This window comes from Otolemur garnettii, unplaced genomic scaffold (assembly GCF_000181295.1).
Source record: "Otolemur garnettii isolate 467f Iridium unplaced genomic scaffold, OtoGar3 scaffold00025, whole genome shotgun sequence".
In the NCBI taxonomy this organism is placed as follows: domain Eukaryota; kingdom Metazoa; phylum Chordata; class Mammalia; order Primates; family Galagidae; genus Otolemur; species Otolemur garnettii.
This window is the reverse complement of record NW_003852420.1, coordinates 12,490,410-12,514,703: the sequence shown is the minus strand read 5'-3', so window position 1 is coordinate 12,514,703 and position 24,294 is coordinate 12,490,410. Positions and strand designations below refer to the sequence as shown.

At 40.9% G+C, this 24,294-nt stretch overlaps 1 protein-coding gene and 1 pseudogene across 2 annotated transcripts in view; both read left to right on the top strand.

Moving 5' to 3' along the window:
* Positions 1–24,294, top strand: part of PTPRA (protein tyrosine phosphatase, receptor type A) — a 69,028-nt gene that overhangs the window by 24,229 nt on the left and 20,505 nt on the right. For both annotated transcript variants that reach the window (XM_003788058.3, XM_023512153.1), the window contains 4 exons: positions 13,710–13,800; positions 14,776–14,852; positions 21,371–21,385; positions 21,698–21,714. In XM_003788058.3, coding sequence (XP_003788106.1) covers positions 13,710–13,800; positions 14,776–14,852; positions 21,371–21,385; positions 21,698–21,714 — 200 coding nt within the window. The remainder of the gene's footprint in view (positions 1–13,709; positions 13,801–14,775; positions 14,853–21,370; positions 21,386–21,697; positions 21,715–24,294) is intronic.
* Positions 203–1,397, top strand: LOC105886821 (annotated as a pseudogene).

Sequence of the window (24,294 nt, the reverse complement as noted above, 5' to 3'; positions counted from 1 at the left end):
GCCACCTTAGGTGTATGTGGCTGGCGCCTTAGCCGGTTGAGCTATAGGCGCCGAGCCGAGCCCTCCATTTCTACTAAAAATAGATAAACTAGCCAGGCATGGTGGTGGGTGCCTATAGTCCTAGGTACCCAGGAGAAGAGATTGAAGTTGCTGTGAACTATGATAACACCACAGCACTACTACCCAGGGCAACAGAGTGAGTCACAAAAAAAATATCAGAAGTGCTGGCAGATTGATTTAAAATGGTAATGATCAGAAAGAGGGGAGTGGGGAGTAAGGGACTGGGCTAGGTGCCTGGGCACTGGAGGCTGGGGCTCTCCAACTCCCCACAAAGAGCAGGTGGCCCCAGGGATGGGTCCGTGGCCACGAGGTACATTGTTGCTCTGAAAAGAATTGATCATGTCAGAATGAAAAGAAGCTCTCTGTGCAGTACTGCTATCTGTGGAATCTTTGAAGAAAAGAAAATAGCGTTCAATTCTGTCAGGATCTTTTCTGAAACAAGGTATGGTGAAAAATGTTTCGGATAGGCAAAAAGCGACAACAGTAGTAGCAGTTCCCAAAGTAGTGAGATCAGTACCAAGAGCAAGTCTGTAGATCAGGAGTCCTCAAACTTTTTAAACAGGGGGCCAGTTCACTGTCCCTCAGACCATTGGAGGGCCGGACTGCGGGCCACAGGACAAGTCGGCTGCTAAGCAAGACAGGCAGCAGTGGCAAAAACACCCGGCAGCCAGATAAATGTCCTAGGTGGGCCGCATGTGGCTGTAATTTGAGGATGCCTGCTAGATTCTAGCCTTGGGGGTCTTTCACAATCCAGTACTGTGGCCAGCCTTGATACCGATTCTACCAAAAGCTCGGGACAAAGCAACAACAATTTGGATACCTGTGCAGAATTTCGAATAAAATATGTGGGTGCCATTGAGAAGCTGAAACTGTCTGAAGATAAAGGTCTGGAAGGGCCACTAGACCTGATAAATTACATCGATGTTGCCCAGCAAGACGGAAAGTTGCCTTTGCTCCTCTGGAAGAAGAATTTATTATGGGAGTTTCCAAGTATGGTATAAAAGTATCAACATCAGATCAGTATGATGTCTTGCATAGGCATGCTCTATATTTAACCATCCGGATGGTGTGTTACGATGATGGTCTGGGGGCAGGAAAAAGCTTATTGGCTCTGAAGACCACACATGCAAGCAATGAAGAATACAGCCTGTGGGTTTATCAGTGCAACAGCCTGGAACAGGCACAAGCAATTTGCAAAGTTTTATCTACTGCTTTTGACTCCATATTAATATCTGAGAAATCTTGAATTCTGCAATCAAGTGGAAATCAGCTTCATCTGAAAGCTCAGCTGTTTTCAATCCATAAAGTTGAACTGTTATGGAAATAGGTGAGCCCCTGCTCTACTTTCTGAAGAAAACACAATGTATAAAATATTGAACATTTGTTTTTATAATAAAATGTGTTGTTATACAGTGAAAAAAAAGAGGGGAGTGGACTTCAGAACATAAAGGAGGGCAGCACCTGTGGCTCAAGGAGTAGGGCTCCAGCCCCATATGCTGGAGGTGGTGGGTTCCAACCCAACCCTAGCCAAAAACTGCAAAAAAAAAAAAAGAAGAAGAACATAGAGGAGCAATTCCAGAGTTGGTTAATTCATTATTGCTAAGCTGTCGGTTTCCTTCATACCTTTCCACTAAGCCATTGTCAGCTTGTCTTGGAGGCTGTTTCTTCTCATGATGCCACAATCGCTGCTCCAGTTCTAGGCATCACATTAAGCTCTAACAAGATGCAGTGGGAAAAGGATAATTATGTCTTCCTTTTATTAGGAATATTTCCCCAAAAGCTTCTGGAGACTTCCCTTATCACAAGCAAAGGAGAAATAAGGTTACCATGGCTAACTGGGACCAATCCAAGTTATTCCTGGATTGTGCAGGGAATAGGTGGACAACCCTAAAGAGGAGACGCTCTGATGAAGGAAGAATAGTTAAGGGGTAGGTAACTGCTCTGTGACTAAAGGGCTTAGAGAAGTGGAGAGTTATGTGGTCAGATTTACATTTTGAGAACATCACTACTATATGGAAAGGAGAAAAAAGAGTTGAAGCAGGAGACCATTTACCAGGTAAAAGTTAATAGAATACTTTGGACCCTTTTTTCTGGCTGCTGGAAAAACAACACCATTTTTAATGCTTGTTTAATATTTATTGATCAAGAACATTTATCACATACAAGGTAGCACCCCATCCTCAGCACTATACCTAGGTCTGTGATAGGCATTGTACTTTTCCATAATCTGCAATACCAATTGTTTCTGGGTAAAGGAGTCTGTGATCCCATTGCCCTCAGTTTTGTTTGAAAGGAATATTCTCTGAGATCCCATGATAAGGCATTCGAGCGAATCCCTGAATGGTGGTGGTGACCTGGAGGCATGACACAGATTCAGGTAGATATTGTGGTGAGAGCCATTTGCTCTGCCACCATGGTCACCGTGTTTATGAGCTCATTGGGCAATGTTGGGGTAGTGAGGGAAAGAGCTGACCCATCTCCTGGGGTTCTTTACAGCGAATACTGTCCAGTGAGCACTCACGTGGTGCATAAATGTTTCCTGTTTTGCTCCAGTTATCCACTACCCAGGGACTGGGGAGCCTCCAGTAAGATAATGTGATAACTTGAAGTTTTATTCACTAAGAGGATTTCTCTTTTGTCCTCATTCAGGGCCATTGGTTAAGTAGGTTACCCCTACTTAACAGCAGTCTACTTCCAGCCTGGGACAGCAGGTCTCACCAAGCCATTTGTATATCAGGCTGGACTTTTTTTTTCAGTCAACTTTTGGTATCAACAGGCAGTCAGAGGTATCTATTGAGAGAGTGGGCTGTGTGGTAGGCATTTTATACACATCACTTCAAGTTGGTGGAATTCTGCTGTGTATATTTAAATTTATGGCTTATTGGATCATTTAATATCTAGTATATGATAAGGAGTTGAAGTACATTGGGTACCTAGTACCTCATGGTCAGGCTTACAGTCTCTACTTTAGATCCCAATACTATGCTAAAAGTCTTATCTCCATATCCTAAGGTTTTTCATTATTATTCTCCTTTTTAGCCTTTCTACAAATATATCAAAGCCCCATAGAATCCTATCAGTGATATTCTTCAAAAGATGCATTTCCCTTTACCCAGTTCACAGTTACCATAGTAAATGTCTGTAGATTCTCAGGAAGATGAAGAAGGAAGTTATGGTTATACATATACATGGACATTCAGGTGCTATGGCAGGGTTCTTCCTTGGTGGTGCCTTACCTTTGCCTTATTAAAGAGTTTTGGGTCTATGAAATGACCCCTGAGAGGGGCTCTTTCGCTAGCTTGTAGTCTTTAGTAGGCCGCCTAAACTGACCTGGGCTAGCAACCTTCCATTTTCATTATTGGGAGCTTCGTAGTGAATTGCAGCCATAAACTTGGGAGTCCTAATGATAGTAGCCTCTGACACTCCTTCTACCTCTTAAGATCAAGAACCCATTTTGAAGCTAATCCCTTCCACTAGCATCTCACTCTGCAGAAGACAATCAAGAAAGCACTTCTGAAAGATTCTAGCACTTCTCTCACTAGGGCACACCCTCCAGCAAAGTATATTTTGTGGATTCTGTCAAGGATATACTGAAGTTAACAGTGGAAAAGTTGAGCCTTTGAGCCCATATGCCACTCTGATCTCCCCTACTTTGTGCCAAGATCTAGCTTTTCATTATAACCTATGAATCCAGCATTCAGTCCAGGTTTCCACTAGCCACCCTAACCCAGCCTTAGAACTGTAGCCAGTTGCCTGAGTTGTTACTGCCTGTACAAGTTCTTTTGATCATACCCTAACTAAATAAGCTTTTCTAGCTTTTTTATGTATCTTAGTCTCCAGATTGTGTTATGCTTGCATCCTGATCATCCATAAACAGTGAGACCTAGATGGTGGGGCAGTTTTCATCATGAAAGCAAGATGCTATAGGGAGCATTATAGAGATTTTGAAAGTTAGCTTTCTCCAAGTATTCAGTTTCCTTTCATAATCATTTCAGATGTCTCACTTAAAGCCTTATCTTTCACATGAACACCCCAGAAAAGAGGTGAATTCTACCAGCATTGAAATTCAGTAACCTGCAAAATCCTCAAATTGTGACAGTTGGTTTAGCAAAATACATACATAGTCATAGAAGAGCCCTGAGGTTTGTGCTATCATTTGAAGGTAACCATTTAATGTTGGAGCTGGGCTTTTTCTTGTTTTGTTACTTACTATAGTTCAGAAGTAATTCTACTTCTTGGTTGCAACATTTCTCATCTTTTATTTAATTGGGACACCCCCACCCCTTTACCACCAGCTAGAATACATTCCAGATACAATGAATAAATAAAATAGCAATTGTACAGCTGTGAATTGTGAGTGACTTGCTTTTTCCCATCCTGGAAATTGGTTATCAGTCTTTCCTTCCATCTAAACCTAGCAACAAGCTCATATCACCCACAATTCCCCCAACAGTCTCTCACTTACAGCCTACTCTGATACTAACTGCTACGTCATTTAAGGTTCGAAGTTAACAAGAGAAGTCAATTCAACTAAATTAAACAAAAAATAAATAGAACTATTCATTTAGGAAGACACTGGGGAACCTAGTTAGAATCAAAAGATGAGTTGGAATACCAAGTGTTGGGCAGAGCAGGTCCTGCTGTGGTGGCTCTGGGACCCTCCTAGGGAAGGATCTGCTGCTTCCTAGTTTTCAAAATCCTGAGAAAGAGAATCTGAATTGGCCCCGTGTGCGCACATACCACTCTGATATCCTTTGAGTTCATATGACTTGGATCACTAATCCCTGAGAGAGAACAAGAGGAATGGCACATAGGGAAAACACACTAATTTGTGTCTACTATCAGAGTATATTTTTATAGTCATCATATGGGGAAGGCCTTTCTAAGCTAACTATAAGAGTCACACATCAGAATGGAAAAGATTCGTAGATAATACATATGTTAAAATGTTAAGTATCTCTGTGACAAATAATGCCATTAAAAAAGTGGCCACAGGAGAGAACCTATTTGGAGAGGTAAAGAAAACATTTTCTATACTATTTAAAGAGCTTCTGTTAACCTGTGAAGAAAAGGTAAACAATCTACTAGAAAAATTGACAGTTTCGGAAGAAATACAAATAGTCTATAAACACAGAAAAGATCAACATATTTAGTAATCAGGGAAGTATATATTAAAGCTAAACATTATTTTGGACCTATCGGACTTGAAAATTTTAAAAGATTGATATTAAATGTGGGCAAAAATATAGGGAAACAGATACTGTTATACACAGATGGGGGGGTTAAAATTGGTATAGCATTAGAAGGCTGATTTGTCAATATTAATCAAAATTTAAATGCTTACACTAGCTGACCTAGCTTCTGGGACTCTAACAGAAAAACCCTTATACATAAGTATGTATTTGTATAAGGGTTTTCATTATAGCATTATTCATAATAGCAAAGAAAGTAAAAAGCAAACATGTATTTATTAAATAGAATAACTAAACAATTTCTTACATCCACTATGAAATCCTATACTGCCATTAAAAGAAATGTGTTTACATAGATCTCCCAATCAATATTGTTATATGAGTAAAATATGGCAGAGAATATAGATGATATAATCACATTTTTGTTTTTAAAAATCAGTGTATATCTAGGTGTGTTTGGGTGTGTTAATACTATCTTTTGTTTGTTTTTCTTAGCCTTATTTTTTCATATATGTATATTTTTTATTTCAGGTTAATGTGAGGGTACAAACAACTAGGTTACAACATTTGCATTTGTTAGGTAGAGTCCTTCTTGTAGTTGTGTCCTACACCCAAGAAATGTGCCGTATATCCTTACCTTGTGCATATTCAGTAGGAACACACCAATCTGCCTCCCTCTTCTTCTCTTCCCCCCACCTTGAATTGAATTGGGCTTTTCTTTTATGTGAGCACATATTAGATCATCTACGGGCTTCATTTAGTATGAGTACATGGGATACTTGCTTTTCCATTCTTATGATACTTAGCTAAGAAGAATGTGCTTCACCTCCATCTAGGTTAATATAAAAGATGTAAAGTCTCCATCTTTTTATGGCCAAATAATAATACATATGGTATATGTATACCACAGTTTGTTAATCCATTCCTCAGTTGGTGAGCGTTTAGCTTATTTCCACATCTTGACAATTGTAAATTGAACTGTGATAAATCTAATGCAAATGTCCTTATGATAAAATGATTTGTGTTAATACTTTTTTTTGAAAGTCTGGAGGAATATTGTGAACTATGAACAGTGCCATACTAAGAAGGTGGAAGATAGAGACATTCTAGGAATCTTCTTCCTACTGAACTGACTTTGTTTTACAATAAGCTTTTTTTTTTTTTTGAGACAGAATCTCAAGCTGTCGCCCTGGATAGAGTGCCATGGCGTCATAGCTTAAAGCAACCTCTGACTCTTGGGCTCAAGCAATCATCTTGCCTCAGTTTTTCTATTTTTAGTAGAGACCAGGTCTCACTTTTGCTCAGGGTGGTCTCGAACTCGTGAGCTCAAGCAATCCATCCACCTCGGCCTTGCAGAGGGCTAGGATTACAGGCATGAGCTACCACGCCCGGCCACAATAAGCATTTTTAAAATATTTTTTAAAGCAGAGGGTTTTTTCTTTCTTAAAATATGAAAAACAATCTAAGGCACCCTAATATGCTTTAATGGATATATAGCATCTAGAGCAGTGTTTTCAGCCTTTTTTATCTCACAGCATATTTACACCTATAGTTAAACTTCTGTGGCACACTCCAATTATGTTAATCAAAAAAAGGGTAAAAAAATAAATATATATTATATGCCAGGGTGGCACCTGTGGCTCAGTGAGTAGAGCGCCGGCCTCATATACCGAGGGTGGTGGGTTCGAACCCAGCTGCAGCCAAACTGCAATAAAAAATAGCCAGGCATTGTGGTGGGCACCTGTAGTCCCAGCTACTCAGGAGGCTGAGGCAAGAGAATTGCCGAAGCCCAAGAGCTGGAGGTTGGTATGAACTGTGATGCCATGGCACTCTACCAAGGGCGACACAATGAGACTCTGTCTCTAAAAAAAAAGAAAACAAAAACCGACTGTGCTTTGGACTTACTTCAAAAATAATTTAATTATTAACTAATGATCTTTAAAATTTTTTGCAGTATGGGGCGGCACCTGTGGCTCAGTGGGTAGGGTGCCAGCCCCATATAATGTGGGTGGCAGTTTTAAGCCTGGCCCCAGCCAAACTGCGATGGAAAAAAAAATGGCTGGGCATTGTGGCAGGCCCTATAGTCCCAGCTGCTCAGGAGGCAGAGGCAGGAGAATTGCCTAAGCCCAAGAGTTGGAGGTTGCTGTGAGCAGTGTGATGCCACAGCACTCTACTGAGGGCAAAAAAAAAAGTCTGTTTTTGTCTGTCTCTACCAAAAAAAAAAAAAATTGTTTTTTTCTCAATACACCTAAGATCCTCTCATGGCATACTGGTTGAAAATCACTCATCTAGAGTAAAGAAGCCTAATTTGAACTGTGCCAGGAGTCTTGTGGTCAGGTGGCTGTGAAAAGGGATATCACCAAATGGGATGTTCTTCTGGAGAGAAAGTAGACCATGGGGGTGAACAGCTGAACAAACAGAAGGCAGAGGCTATGACAACTGTTTTCAGATGTTTGGCTGAAAGGAGACTTTGTAGCATGTCTGTGAATGCCCACCATGATGGCAAGTTTCAGGCTGTGGCTTTCATCCTCATAACAAGCTGGAACTTTTTTACTTATCAGCATTTGTCTTTGGAGGAACCATTAAATTTATTAAATGAAACACTTGGAAAAGACAGTCACTGAGGTCCTAAAGCATGCTCAAGGTTAAAAATGTGGGATGGAGGAGATACAGTTTGGTTAGCTACTAAGAGGAAAGGCATAGGAGAGAGAGAGAAGACAGGGGAAAGGTGGAGACAGTAAGACAGCAGAATCCGTGCATTGTGAGATGGGACCTCCTTCCTCAGAACCTCACATCTTTAATAACACAGTTAATTCTTGGATTGTCAGGTGGAGAAGATATGTGTGCATATGTATATAATCTGGTGATGGGCCTGAGTGTGGTACCTGAGTTGAGGCAGAAATGAAAGAGCCTCTGCATTGATGAGTTGTCTCAAAATAAATGAATCAGAGCCCAAGTCCTTTGGGAATTAACAGGAACTGTGGCAAGAGCTTCAAAATTGCACAATCCAAAGAGTTGGGGGCTCAAGCTTTGCAAGGGACCCAGAAGGCTCCTGCTGACATCTTTGTTTTACACTACTTAGTATAAGTAAAATACAAAAGAAATTGTGTATCCAGATGTTGGATCCTTTTAAACAGAAATGTTCTAAGAACTACCTTGGAAAGTAGCAAATTTCCTATACCTGCAGTGTTTCAGCCACCAGTGACTATAAGGTGAGAGAAAGGGGATTCAAACTTAAAAATGAATGAGATTCAGTCCTATACTAGAGGTCAAGGCAGTTCAGTGAGGCAAGGAAAGAAATGAAAGGGATAAGGATTGCAAAGGAAGAGACAAAATAGGAATTTTTCACATAGGAAAATATTGTCTTCAGGAAAACCCAGAGACTAATCAGATAAATTATTAGAATTAAAAAGTTATTTTAGCAAGGTTGCTAGATGCAAACATAGTATAAAAATTTAATGCATTTCTATACAAGGCCACAAATGGAAAATCTAATAATACCTTGTAAAAGATGCCATTTATGGTAGCATTCAGAATATAAAGTACCTAGGGATAAATATTTTTAAAATATTTAGAGAAAATTATACAAATGTTTGAAAAAGGAAAATAGTTTAAATTAGTGAAGAGATAGGATCAATGAATTAGGAGACTCAGTATTGTAAAGATGTCAATTCTCCCCAAAGTGATATGTAGATTCAATGCAATTCCAATAAAAATCCCAACAGGTTTTTTGTGGAACTTGACAAGCTGATTCTAAAATTTATATGGAGGAGAAAAGATCAAGAATAGCCAAGACATTCCTGAAGAAGAAGAACAAGGTGAGGAGACCTGCCTTACCAGATATAAAGAGATTATAAAATTTTAGTAATTTAAGACAGTTTTGTATTGGCTCTGGTATAGACAGGTTGACCATTGGGATAAAATAGAGAGCCCAGAAGCAGATCCATATGTAAGTGGAAACCTATCGACAGAATTGCTGTTGTAGTTTGGGTGGGGAAAAGATGGTCTTTATAAGAAATAGTGCTTGGGACCATTGGGCAACCCTGTGGGAGTACATGAAATTGAATGCTTGTCTCATACCAAACACAAATCAGTTCTAGTTGGTAAAAACACTGAAATTTAAAGGACAAAATAATAAAATGTAGAGACAATGATATAGTAAAATATGATCTCACGGTAAGAAAGGATTTCTTAAGGCTGAGATTAATGAATTTGGCTACAGGAAAATTCAAAGATTCTGTTCATAAATTGGTAACTGTAAAGAAAATGAAAGGGTAGACCATAAACTTGGTAAAAGATATTTATAACATAGGTAACTGGTAAAGGACAAGTATTTAGATTATGTGAAGAATTCTTACAGATTTATAAGAAAATAAATAATTCAGTAGAACAACAGGGAAAACATTTGACTAGGTACTTCACAGAAGAGGAAAGCCTTTGACCAGAAAACTGTAGGAAGATGATGAACCTCTAATAATCAGAGAAATGTAAATTAAAATTATATTTAGTACATGTAAAATCTGACAGTATCAAATATAGATGAGGATACAGAACAACTGGAATACTGTATGTTGGTAGAAGTATAAACTGAGACAGCTTCTTTGAAACATAATTTGGCCTTGTCTAGTAAAGTTAAATCCTCATACCCCACAATTCTTGCACATGTACAGGAGAAACACACATAAATTTGTGCTCAGAGTAGGACTGTTGGCTGTAAACAACCCAAATATTCATCAGTAGTAGAATGGATAACTAAATTTTGATATCTCAAAATAGAGCCCTACAAAGTAGCTGAAATGAGTAAGCAACCTGGATGAATCTTAAGAATATAAGGTTGAGCAAAAAAAAAAAAAGCAGTTCACCATTTTATCACAGTTTTGATTTTTATCAAAATATAAACTGAGCAATAATGTATTATTTAAGAATGCAAAATATATGGGGTACAAATAAATGAAAGCAAAGTAACGACAAACATAAAATTCCAAGTTTATCTGTAAAAATGGAAGGAAGAAAATATGAGGACCAGGGGCCCAAAGAGAACTTCTAAGTTAAATTGAATGATGGATGCTTTTACAAAATAAATATAAACAAATATGAAAGATTTTTTAAAACTAGCATATTTTTAAAAATTACTACTCAGCCTTGGTTCCCGTTAAGACTTGAGCAAGTGATAAAATGGTTTTGATGCCACCTAGTGTTTCCAGAGAGAGTAACATCCTTCAGGCTTCTAGTTCATCTGCTCCTTCCTAGCTCTGTGAGCTGCTTTTCAGAGTGGAAACTAAAGGCTTGAGTTCCCCTAGTTTTCACCTCTGACTGGGGCTCTTCAGTGTGAACCTTTGCATCTAGCCCTATGTTCCTCAGGGCAAACCCTTTCTTTTCTCTTGTTAAACAAAGGCTCCTGTTTCTAACTTAACTTTTAAGAGCTTTAACTCACCCAGAAACCTAGTTTTCTTTATTATGACTTGAAGGAACAAAAAATGCTGATAGGACTATTAGGTGGCAGTCATTGTCCTTCCTGACCTTTCTGTATTAAAGACTGTTTACAACTTTGTCTTGGTACTACCTCTGTTCTACATCATTTTAGAGAAAGGCTGTATAGGAAAAGTACTACCTCTGGATTGGTCATGAGGGCTTCAAAGCCTGGTGTCTCATCCTACCCTGTACTGGAATAGGGGGGAAACTGGGGAAATCCAGCCTATGTGAGGGAGGAGAAGACAAATAGCGGGTGAATTGGGAAATTGAATCTTAAGTATGACCTCTGTTCTGTGTGCAGAGAGCCCAACCCAGGAAACTTTTTCTCCTCTTTATGTTCATAACATAGTGACAAAGGGAATCGCCTCTCTTAGTAAAATAATGTGTGGAACCCCCAGGGTAACTCTGAAAAAAAATCTCTCTCTCTCTTTTTTTTTTTTTTTGGACAGTCTCTCACCTGGTCACCCTTGGTAGAGTGTCGTGGCATCTTAGCTCACAGCAACCTAAAACTCTTGAGTTCAAGTGATCTTCTTGCTTCAGACTCCCAAGTTGCTGGGACTACAGGCACCCACCACAACACCCAGCTATTTTTTGGAAACAAGGTCTTGCTCTGACTCAGGCTGGTCTCAAACCTGTGAGCTCAGGCACTCCACTCACCTTGGCCTCCCGAGAGCTGGGAGGAAAATCTCTTGAGTAGGTGATAGTGGATGGACTGTAAGACCCACTTCCCCTTGTTTGGGTCTTTCACTTTAATTTGTCCTACCACTATATGCTAGTTCCCAAGAAATATATTTGCTTCCTTCTTAAAGCTCTTCCATCTGGCAAAACTGGTTCACTTTGGGCTGGCCTTTCCTTTATTTAATTTATCATCATCATCAAAGCCAGAAACCTGAGAATCATTCTCCATTCCTAATCTCTTTCTCTTCTCAATCCACCTTCCCTTCATTCAATCTTCAAATTTAGTAATTCTGATTCTAGTATATATCTCAGATGGATCCATTTCCTAGTACCATCATCTAGCCATGCTTCTATTCTATACTTCTGTTCTTGCCTCCCTCCGATCCATTTTCCACACAATAACTAGAGTGATTCCTTAATAGTAAAATGGATTGCACATACAAAATCTCAGTGGTGGGCAGTGCCTGTGGCTCAGTAGGTAGGGAGCCAGCCCCATATACCGAGGGTGGTGAGTTCAAACCCGGCTCCGGCCAAACTACAACAACAGAAAAAATAGCTGGGCGTTGTGGTGGGTGCCTGTAGTCCCAGCTACTTGGGAGGCTGAGGCAAGAGAATTGCCTGAGCCCAGGAGTTGGAGGTTGCTATGAGCTGTGATGCCACAGCACTCTACCAAGGGTGATAAAGTGAGACTCTGTCTCTACAAAAAAAAAAATCTCAGTGGTTTCCTCATGGACTTAAAATAAATCCAAACTCCCTTCTCAACAAACTACATGGAAGTGAACTATCTGACTTTCTCAAGCTCATCTGCTCCCACTTCCTTATGCCACCCCCACCCCCCAGCCTCACCTTCAGGCTCAATGACACCTTCCCTCATTGACCTTTTGGTTTCTTACACAGCTAAACCTTCTGCCTCTGAGTTATCACAGATGCTGTTCTCTGTGGCTGGAATACTGTCTTCCACACTTATCCTTCTTCATCTAAATTTGGCTCTTTCTGAGACTTCATCTTTAGCATCATCTAGCATTCTGTTCTTTCATTGCATTTGTTGTGATATGTAATTATTTACTTATTTGTTTTATCTGTTTAATGTCTGCTTCTCACCCACAAGTTGGTATTACCCATGAGGGCAGGAACAATGTATATGTTTGACTTACCACTCTTTGCTCTGTACCTAGCCTGGTGCCTAATAGGTATACAATGTTATTTATTGACAGAATGAGTGAAAAGTAATATATAAACCATAATTTACTTACCTGTTCTACTGCTGAATACTAAGGTTGTCCTCAATTTGGGGTCTTTCTAAATAATAATGAAGTAATTAATTTGAACATAGAGATTTTCATTTCCTTAGGGTAGATTCAGAGTGGAGTTATGAGGTCAAAAAGTATGAATATTTTTAAGGCTTATAAAATGAATTTCCATATCACTTATTTGAAATAAGTGTTAGAATTTTAAGATGTTTTCCTTTTCACTTTCTTAGTTTTGAATAAATGGAACATGTAAAAGGAGAACAGCTCAAGTAAAAAAACTTAGCTTCCCACTCTCATACAACGCATTTGTGGAATGCATGTTTTGTGCCACATATGAGATAACAGATCTGCTCAAGTTGCCCAGACTATCTCGTGTCAAACCATGTTATGCTTGTCCACATACCTACCCACACGAACTAATTTACTTCTATTCCAAAGTGCCACAACTTAATGTCATCTCACCCAAATCTTCTTCCTAACTGCAACATCCATGTAAATGCCCTCCTGCTCACCCACCAGTCCTTGCTTTTTTGCCATATGATGCTAGAGGCTGGGACACCTTGCCCCCTTATTAGACGCCTAAGGAGGATTAAATTCAGCTGACCATCTAGAGCTGCATAACACCATCCCTCACTGACCAGAAGATTCATCTGGTTCGCTCTGAGATGTATATTATTTTTCTGGGGTGGTTAGCTTGAAGATAAATGGGCCATTTCATCAGTTATGTCCCCACTCTAATTTACATGGGTGGTCCATTTTGACAGGCATTGAATAGGCTCCTAACCTTGCAGTAATTATAAAAACAGCATGCTGTGCTTATAGTAACAGGAAAGGCATTCTGCCTCCTGGGTATTCTTGTTGAACTCTAAGGACCTTGTGGCTGCATAGGGGAGAAGTGCATTCTCTGTGTTAGGCTGCAAGTATTCACCTGGACCCATGTCCCCCCCCCCCCCCAGAAAAGGTAGAATTTGCTGGCAGGTCAGGGTTTGGTACAGGAGTTTGCATATTTGGTCTTTTTACCTGCTAATAACTCATCTAATTTCTCTTAATCTTTCAGGCTCTCCCTGCTTGTCCTATCCAGGCCACCTGTGAGGCTGCCTCCAAGGAGGAAAACAAGGAAAAAAATCGATATGTTAACATCTTGCCTTGTGAGTGTTCATAGTATTTCTTGGGATGTAACCTGAAATTGCATCTCTTGCCAGATTTTCTGAGGGTAGAAAGAATCTTGCAGTTGGTCAGGTGGTAATAAGAATAGGGTCAAACCTTTGGGCTGAAAGAGACTTAGGTCAATTAGGTGGTTAATTGACTCTGTGAGGATGGGGGACCACCTTTGGAACTAGGTGGTACCTGGCCTAAAGTTGCTAGCAGGCCAGAGAGAACAGTTGCTCTAGGACCAGCCAGGAAGTAGGTTGTGGTGGTAATGGTTTTTTGTAGTGTTCATTAGTAGAGACAGAGTCTCTTGCTCAGGCTGTTCTCCAGCTCCTCAGCTCAAGTGATCTTCCTGCCTCAGCCTCCTAGAATGCTAAATTTAAGGTGTGAGCCACTGCACCCAGCCAGAACTTCATTTTACTTTTATATTTTTTTAATTCATCCTTTAAAAATTTTATATTTTAGAGTGTATAATATATTGGTACATGTGCATAATTTATCAATAAATGAACAAATATCAAAGATGTCATTCCAATTTTTTTTAGTGAAGTATAGGACCAAAAACTTATAGCAGTCACTACACTGAGTATGTACAGATACTTCTGTCATCTTATGTGTACATATATATGGGTGAGGGGTATATGTATATATATTAATTTTTTTTATATTGTTGATATACATGTGCTCTGACATTTTTATTTTAGTAGTATTGTAGTTTATCTGTCAAGAAACACTTTCCTTTTTATCAACTACTTAGTATTTCATATTGTGGATATATTTTTATTTAGTCTCCTAATGATAGTTGAGGTGTTCCAAATCTTTGCTGTTACAAATAGTGTTAAAGTATGATTTCTTTATATATGTGTGTCTTTGTACACATAGGCACAGATGCATCACCTATCTTGGTTACATCAGGAAAACTAAGAAATAAAATTGGATTTTATTGAAATATTAATTATTGGATTTTTTCCTAGATGACCACTCTAGAGTCCACCTGACACCAGTTGAAGGAGTTCCAGATTCTGATTACATCAATGCTTCATTCATCAATGTAAGGAACTGGTGCTTGTCACATTATCTTCCCCAAATAAACATTGACTGCTGTCTGTTGGCTGCTTCCCAGCTGTGCATTAGGAGGAGTATTTGCCATTCCAGTTTTTTCCGTGAGGAGTCTGATTTTTAACATGTCGTTATTCCCAAAGCTTTCCCATGTAGAAATCGTAATCTAAATATTTTTTTTCTGTAAGAGTCAGTGAATCCTTTATTGAACTGATTTAAATAACTATAAACAAAACCAGTCCTTGCCCTCAATAGTAAAAATAAGCTAGACATGGTGGCTCGTGCTTATAATCCCAGATACTTGGGAGGTGATTCCCAAACCTGTAATCCCAGTCTTTGGTGAGGCTGAAGCAGGAGGATATCTGGAGGCCAAGAGTCCAAGACCAGCCTGCGACTTAGCAAGATCTTCTCTCTGAAAAATACAAAAATTAGGGGCGGTGCCTGTGGCTCAAAGGAGTAGGGCACTGGCCCCATATGCTAGAGGTAGCAGGTTCAAACCCAGCCCCGGCCAAAAACTGTAAAAAAAAAAAAAACAACAACAACAAAAATTAGCCAGGCATGGTAGCACACACCTATATTCCCAGCTACATGGGAGGCCTGAGGGGGCGGGGGGATGAGTGTGTGTGTGTGTGTGTGTGTGTGTGTGGGCGAGAGAGAGAGAGAGAGAGAGAGAGAGAGAGAGAAAACAAATGAATAGGACAAGCCTATCTGACACCAGGTAAGTATGGTTAGTCAAGTCTGCAGCCTGAGGAAAGGGCTGACATTGGGAGCAGGACTTTTTTTAATTTCAGGATTTAGCGAATACAGATATTTTGTTTACATCCTTTGTTTTTATGCAGATTGAGTCAAAGTCATATGTGTCAATGTGCCCTTTACCCAGATAGTGTGCACTTTACCTGATAGGTGTCCATTTACCCATCCCCTCCTTCCCTTCCAGCTTTATTTTCATTAAGATTTACTTCCGTAGGTGTACTTAAGGGTTGATCAGTTAGTTTCAATTTGGCATTGAGTACATGTGTTTCATTTCTCCATTCTTGTGGTGTTTCTCTTAGAAGAACGGTTTTCAGCTCCCTCCACGTTGTCCAAAAAGATACTAGATTGCTGTTTATTTTATTAATCCATTTGTGTATTGGTGGATACTTGAGTTGTTTCCATATCTCTGTGATTGTGAATTGTGCTGCTATAAAGGTTGGGGATTTATTTGGTTTTTATTGGACGATTTAGAGAATTTTATAGAGGTGACCTGAAAGAGTTGAGTATGGTTTACAGGCTATGGGGAAGGAGCGCGTAGAAAGAGTTTGAACAGAAAGCAGAGAGAAAGCTAGCAAAAGCAAGCCTGACTTCTGATGCAGGCTGTATAAGGAGACCCTTACTGCTGGAATTTGCTCACAGGTTTTAATAGCAGCATTGTTCACAGTAGCCAGAAGATAGGAGCAACCCAAGTGTCCATTGACAGATGAATGGATAAATAAAATGTGACATATACATACAATGGAATGTTATTCAGCCTTTAAAAGGAAGCACATGCTGACACATGCTGCAACATAGAAGAATCCAGAAGATAATTACACTAAGTAAAATAAGCCAGTCACAAAAAGGTAAACATGATGTGTGATTCTACACATAGAATATAGAGCATATATACATACATAGCGTAGTCAAATTTATAGAGACGGAAAGTAGAATAGTGGTTGCCAGGGACCAAGAGGAGGAAGGAATATGAGAAATTAGTGTTTTGTTTTTGTTTTTTTGAGACAGAGCTTCAAGCTATCCCCCTGGGTAGAGTGCTGTGGCATCACAGCTCATAGCAACCTCCAACTCCTGGGCTCAAGCGAGTCTCCTGCCTCAGCCTCCCAAGTAGCTGGGACCACAGGCGCCCACCACAATGCCTGGCAATTTTTTTGGTTGCAGCCATCATTGTTGTTTGGCAGGCCCAGGCTGGATTCGAACCTGCCACCTTAGGTGTATGTGGCTGGCGCCTTAGCCACTTGAGCCACAGGCGCCGAACCAAGAAATTAGTGTTTAATGGATATGGCATTTCAATTGGCAAAGATGAAAAAGTTCTGGAGATGGATGGTAGTAATGGTTGCACAACAGTGTGAATGTATCCAGTGCTATAGAACTGTACACCTAAAATTGGCTAAAACTGTACACTTAAAATTGGCTAGGTACAGTGGCTCACACCTATAATCCTAGCACATTTGGAGGCTGAAGCAGAATTTCTTGAGGCCAGGAATTTGAGATTAGCCTGATCAAGAGCAAGACCCAATTTCTATAAAAATAAAAAAGTTAACCAGGTATGGTCATGCATGTCTGTAGTCCCAGTTACTTGGGAGGATGAGACAAGAGGATTGCTTAAGCCCAGGAGTTAGAAGTTGCAGGGAGCTATGGTGATGCCATAGTACTCTAGCCCAGGTAACAGAGACCGTATTGCCAAAAGCGGGGATAATGTGTGAAATTGTAAATTTTATGATATATTTTACCACAAGGGGGAAAAAATACTGTTGGAGAAGTTAGTGTGAATGTAAGAAGGTACATTTCATCCTCTGAGATTAATGGTAAAGGAGGGGATAGAAGAGATAGAGAGGATTTAAAAGTATGGGTAAAGCAAGTTGGGGGAACTCATCTGTTTTTCCTATTAAGTAAAGTCCTGGTTATCTGCTGAAAGAAGGAGGTGAGACTGTGATGTTTGGAACTGCTTTTGAGAATCATGACACAGGACACTGAAGAGGAAAAGAGTATGTCTAGTTGCACAGAGGGCTACCCACCTTCAATGGGAAGTCACTGATGGGTGTACAACCTCAGTTGTGTGATTTTATCCAGCCACACCCTGGAATTGGTGATAATGTTCAGAACATGTGGTGTGTAGACAGGAGAGACCAGTTGCTACTTCAAGTAGTGAGCCAACGACTCAGTTTCTGTAGAGAAAAGAAGTGTTAGAAACATACTGGCATACTAGGAAGAGGTGGAGGGATCGAGGAATTGGAGCTCTTAAGAAAGTGAAATAGCGGCTCGGCGCCTAGCTCAACTGGCTAAGGCGCCAGCCACGTACACCTAAGGTGGCGGGTTCGAATCCCCAGCCTGGACCCGCCAAACAACAATGACGGCTGCAACCAAAAAATAGCCGGGCGTTGTGGCAGGCGCCTATGGTCCCAGCTACTTGGGAGGCGGAGGCAGGAGACTCACTTGAGCCCAGGAGTTGGAGGTTGCTGTGAACTGTAATGCCATGGAACTCTACCCAGGGGGACAGCTTGAGGCTCTGTCTCAAAAAAAAAAAAAAGAAAGTGAAATAGCAATATAAGAAAAGGTAAAAGATGGAAGAACAGGAGGTTGTAGCCCACCAAAATGGGCTATTAGATGGATTTCAGAAATGCCTCGTGTCCAGAGGTTCTCACTGGAGTGGGTTTGTTGAAGTTCCTATATACATGTTTAACAGTGATAGTCACATGTTTGTAGTTGGAAGGAAAAGGACCCTGATTAGACAAATAATTGCTATAGTAGATGAGGAAAATGTAGAGGGTAGTTAGTAATCAGAGGAATTCCTAGGACTTATGCCAGAAATCATGATGAAGTTGGATGGAACAAGTTGACTTGAATCTTACACAGAAGAGTGCAGTAAACTGTGTCCAGCTGCAAGTCAGAAAATACTCATCTAAAATTTATCTAGATAAGAAAGTTTATTTTTCTCATATAATATGGAGGCCAATTTAGGCCAGTTCTAGGGTTGCCTGATATCATGACTCAGTGACATCATTGAGAACCCAGATTCTTCCATCTTCCTATTCAGATATCCTCAGCCTGTCAGCAATGTCTCAGGGTCATAAGATTGCTGCAACAGTTCCAAGCATTCCTTGTAAACACAGCATCCAGCACAGAAGAGGAGCATTTCTGTCAGTGCTTTTTTCTTTACTAGAGAGCAAGATCTTTCACAGAAGCCTCTCCAACACAGTGCCCTTCGGGGCCAGCAGCAGGCTAGGATTGGATCAAATGCTTATACCCTCTCTCCAGCTACTGGCAAGGGCACTGAAAATTAATATGATTTATCCCTCTGAGGCTGGGGAATTGTCACCTGCCAAGCCAATGTCCAAAAAAAACTGTAGTTCTGATGGCAAGGAAGAAAGAAGAAATGGGAAGAATGGCTTTTGAGTTAGTAATCACCTGCCACCATAACCAGCTTAGCCCCTTCCTACATTATTTGTTTCTGTTTTTCAAGATAGGGTCTTGCTCTGTCCCCAAGCTATAGTATAGTGGCATCATCATGGCAGCCTTAAACTCCTGGGCTTAAGCAATCCTCCTGCTTCAGCTTCCTGAATAGCTGGGACTACAGGCTCCTACTACCAACCTGGCTAATTTTTGTAGAGATGAGGTCTTGTTATGTTGCTCAGGCTGGTCTCGAATTCTTGGCCCAAGTGATCCTCCTGCCTCAGCCTCCCAAAGTGTTAGGGCTACAGGCATGAGCCACTGCACTGCCCCTCTTCCCACATTGAAAGTGAAAACAGACAAAAATTAGTTGGATGTTAAGGTTGATAAGCCAGTAAGACGGGAGGCTATTTGTGGTAAAGCACAATAGAAACAGGCCTTCACCCTTGACCATGCTTAGTTGGAGCTTACAGTAGGGCATCCTATAATGCCTTGATGGTTGTTAGCAAGTTATTAATAGCTGGAATGAGAGTTTAGGGGAAGAGAATTAAATCGCGGGTCTTATGAACTCAGTGAGGGTAGAAAAGCAGGGAAAAACCTGTGGTTAACCGTGAGTTAGAAAGCAGGGTTTAAAGAAGACTTAGACTTCACAGTTAATTAAACTCAGCCAACATTTTTTGAGTACCTGCTGTGTGCTTAAAGGTTACAGTGATAAGATCTGGTCCCTGGTATAACACAGGTAAGTAGAACATTCCCTACAATGTCCTGTCTGTGCAGAGGAGGGAACCGGGTTCTGTAGAGTTCAGAGAAAAAACATTCAGCCCAACCTGGTAATCCAGTAGAGCTCAGAATTGAAGGGTGAGTCAGAGTTCAGGAGAAGAAAGATGGGTGGAAACTTCAAAGCAGAGGAGTAACATGAGTAAAGTCACAGAGACTAGAAACATCCAGTCAGGTTAAAAGGTTTGACATAAGATTTGATCTTGGAAGGCATTGAATGTCGTGTGTGTCCATTGGGGTTCTTGGTTGCAGACCAGTCTACTTTATTCCACTCTTTTAAGCAGAAGGGGGTTTATTATAAGAAATTGGATAGCTTACAAATCCTGTGGAAGGGCTAGTGAACCAATCTAGGTGCTGCTCAGCAAGGAACAGAGCAGCTATAGGAGTGTGCAGCTGCGTTATATGACTGTCACAGTGAAACCTCGGAGGTGCTATGGAACAACTGAACACTTCTGCTATCATGCCCAAACACTAGGTTTCTAACACAGTTGCCATCTCACATTGCTTACTTCTACCCCAGTCTTGTATGAGAGCATCTGCTAGAAAAAAAGCTAGATCTTGTGAAGAACTGAACTGCAAAGGAGTCTAGGAAATTTAGCTTTTCATTTCCCAGCCTCTGTAGCTGTGCTTTTCAACTTTTTTTAATCTCACAACACACTTGAACCTATAGTTAAACTTCCACAACACACTTAAATTGTGTTGATCAAAATAAAAAGAGTTTTAATTTGGAAATAACTTAATTAATGATCTTTAAAAATGTTGACAGCACACCTAAGATCCTCTCATGGCACACCAGTACAGGAAGTACACAGGTTGAAAATCATTGCACTCTAGTAGGAAAGTCAAGCTTACAGGTGCAGTGACTCATCCCTGTAATCCCAGCACTTGGGAGGCCGAGGTAGGTGAATCACCTGAGCTCACCTGAGCAAGACCTCATCTCTAAAAACAGCCAGGCATTGTGGCAGGTGCCTGTAGTCCTAGCTACTTGGGAATCCTAGCTTCCTTCCCTGGAACATGAGACAAGGACGGTCTCCTTACACTGTATTGGTTAAGCAGTGTCGCCACATCGCTGTGCCTCTCAGCACAGAGGCAAGAGAATCGCTTAAGCCCAGGAATTTGAGGTTGCTGTGAGCTATAATGTGATAGTACACTACCAAGGGTGACAAAGGAGGACTCTGTCTCAAAAAAAAAGACAGTCACACTTAGGAGTGGGAGTGGGATGCTGATTGAGCCACCTTATAGTGTCTGTCAGCTTTCATTTCAACCAAGGGTTTGTTGGGGTTTTTTTAATTTTTTTTTTCTTTTGAGACAGTCTTTTGCCACTTGGTAGAGTGCCGTAGTGTCATAGCTCACAGTAACCTCAAACTCTTGGGAACAAACGATCTTTTTGCATTGGCCTCCCAAGTAGCTGGGATTACAGCTACACTTGCCACAACAGCTGGCTATTTTTAAAGATAGGGTCTTGCTCTTGGTCAGGCTGGTCCCAAACTCCTGAATTCAACCAGTCTGTCTACCTCAGCCTACCAGAGTGCTAGGATTACAGGCGTGAGCCACTGTGCCCAGCCAACTAAAGGATTTTGATTAATTCTCTAGGGATACCATCAAAAGGTATTAAACCTGGCTGGGCACCTGTGCCCAGTGGTTAGGGCGCCAGCCCCATGCACCCAGGCGTGGTGGGTTCAAACCTGGCCCAGGCCTGCTTAACCAAAAAAGAGGTGTTAAACACAAGGAATAGTGTGGCCACATTTGCATATTGATTGCTCAGGTCATCCTATGCAGCATGTATTTAGAGGGGCCAATTGGGGGCTGTTACAGTAGCAGGTCACAGATGATACAGGCCTGTTGAAGAGGAAGCAATAAAGTGAAAACCATTTTGGAGGTAGAATTTAGCAGGAATTGGTGATTGTATATATGAAGGAGAATAAGATGATATCCACATAGTTGTATCCAGTATAAAGTTGGTATCTGGAGCCATGTGGAAGTCATTAGAGAAGAGTGGGCCAAGAGCAGGGTTCCAGGCCCCCCAGCCACTGCCAGGCACACTGAAGAGGAAGTGCCCATGGGTGAGACAGGAGGAGACCAAGAGGGGAGAGCATCTGAGAAGCAGAGAGTATGGTACTGAGGAAAGATTTGGTGACCAACAGAGGTAAGTGCAGGTTGACCATCCAGGGGGAAGGAAGGACGGACCTTAGCCTTAGCAGATATTGTCCTATGCTAAAGCAAATCCGAAGGCCATTTGTTGAGCCTCTTTCAAGCTGCTAGTTACACTTTCAAATGGTTTTTTCCCCTAAATTTACTGAGGTATAATTAATAGAACATATAATTCTACCATTTTAAATATAGAATACAACGATTTATGGTGAATTTACAGAGTTATATACCCATCATCACAAATTGTTTTAGAACATCTTCTAACAACCTTGAGATATAATTCACATGCCATATATTTCACCCAAAGTTTATAATATATTGGTTTTTAGTATATTTATGGATACGTTCAACCATCATCAATTTAGAACATTTCATCTCCTCAAAAAAGAAACTTTATACTCTTTGGCATTGCTCTTTTAGTTTTATAACATATTGCTCACCCCAACAAGAACCTTCATGTCTCTATACAGTTTCTTCCCGTTCCCACCTCTGGTAACCACTTACCAAGCCCTTTCTGCACAGAGAACTAACATCACACATAGATCTTGAAGGGAAGTGGTAACAGGCACCATGGAGCAGTGGTGATAGGCAGGGGGCGGTGGGGGGTCTGTAGTTTGGGAAGCACAAAGGTTAGCTCACTAACGTGTCACAGGAGGAGATAAAACAGGCAGTGGCACAGATGGCAGGTGGACTTCAGGCTAGAGTCTTAGGAAGAACCAGTTTCTTCAACTCGTTTTTAGACATCTAAAAGTACATGTTTTATATAGGGTCTTTAGGAGTGTTTCTTTTTACTGGTGGGAATGTAGCTACCACTTTCAGCCAGCTGGGATTCAGCTTTCAGAATCCAGAGACATCTTAGGAGCCAGGGAACTGCATTTCATCCTTCCCTGGAACATGACACAAGGACGGTCTCGGTACACGGTATTGGTTAAGCAGTGCCACCACAACTTTAAATAGGCGTGCTTCCATGAGGGCAAAGATGAGGCGGGAGCAGTTTGGGAAGGGGGAGAGGGGGAGTCTTCCAAAAGCTTCCAACAGCTTTCAAGTTATTCATGGCCCACACGCTCTGATGAGGATTTAGCAGTGACTCCTCCTGGAGCAGGAACATGATGTACTTAACAAAGAGCTTCTCAGTTTTAATTACAAGTTTAGAACTATAAGCAGAATTTGACATCCTGAATTAAGGCTGTCTCAATTTCCATATTCTAATGACTTAAAAAACATGTGCTAAAACTCAAATTCCTGTTGCTGACCCTAAACAGGCTCATCTCTGAGACTTAAAAGCTTTCTCCTTCTGTGTTGGGAAGCCACCCTGCCCTTGTTTGAACTGGAATAGAAATTGCTTCTCAGATTTAGGCCACTTTCTTTGGTCATTGCTTATACCTCTGCATTTCACATTGTCACTTTGGTGTGGCTCCTAGAGATGAAGCTGCCTCTCATGTCACCTTGTCAACTTGTTATGACTGCTGTAGATGAAGCTGCCTCTCATGTTCCTTGTCTCACTGCTGCCTGATAGGACCAGAGGGTAATACACAACCCTTAAAGCAGGCGTCCTCAAACTATGGCCCGCGGGCCACATGCAGCCCACCTAAGACATTTATCCGGCCCGCTGGGTGTTTTTGCCACTGCTGCCTGTCCCACTTAGCAGCTGATTTGTCCCAGGGCCCACAGTCTGGCCCTCCAACGGTCTGAGGGACAGTGAACTGGCCCCTTGTTTAAAAAGTTTGAGGACCCCTGTCTTAAACAATTCTCATTTACCTAGGACTTCTCGAGTGAACATTACATGTAAACAATGAAGTTGAAGATACATAACTAGAACAGTAAAGACTGAAAAAGAAAGTTACTACCAGATGTTAGTTTTTCAGAGACTCCTTATATATTGAGTGGTACCTTCAGGCCCCTCTGCTTCTTGTCCCCCACTGCCTATGATGTAGAAGTTTCTTGTCAAATTTTGAGAGCTGTTCTGCCTTACCCATAGGCTATTCCAAGAAACTTTTTATACCTGAGTAAAGCATCTTTAGGAAAATAACCCTTTGTCCTTCCCAAAGTGAGCCCAGTTTCATACCTAGAATCATCACATAGGCTTCTGCCTGGAGGATTCTTAGACACTGAAACTTGCATTGTTGGCCCAGTACAGTATCAGAAACATGGTCTAGAGTAGGAGTTGGTGTTTGGATATTCTAACACAATATTTATTAGTAATTCACTTTGAGAAAACTACCTAGGACATTTGAGTTTTGTAATCTGTCATTCCTAGCTCCAAAGCTAATCCCTTGGGAATTTCTAGGCTAGAAATTCTTGCTAAGTGCCTGGATTTTTTCACAAGGGACGCTCTATTAACTGGTTAAGAATCAGACTAGAGGCTC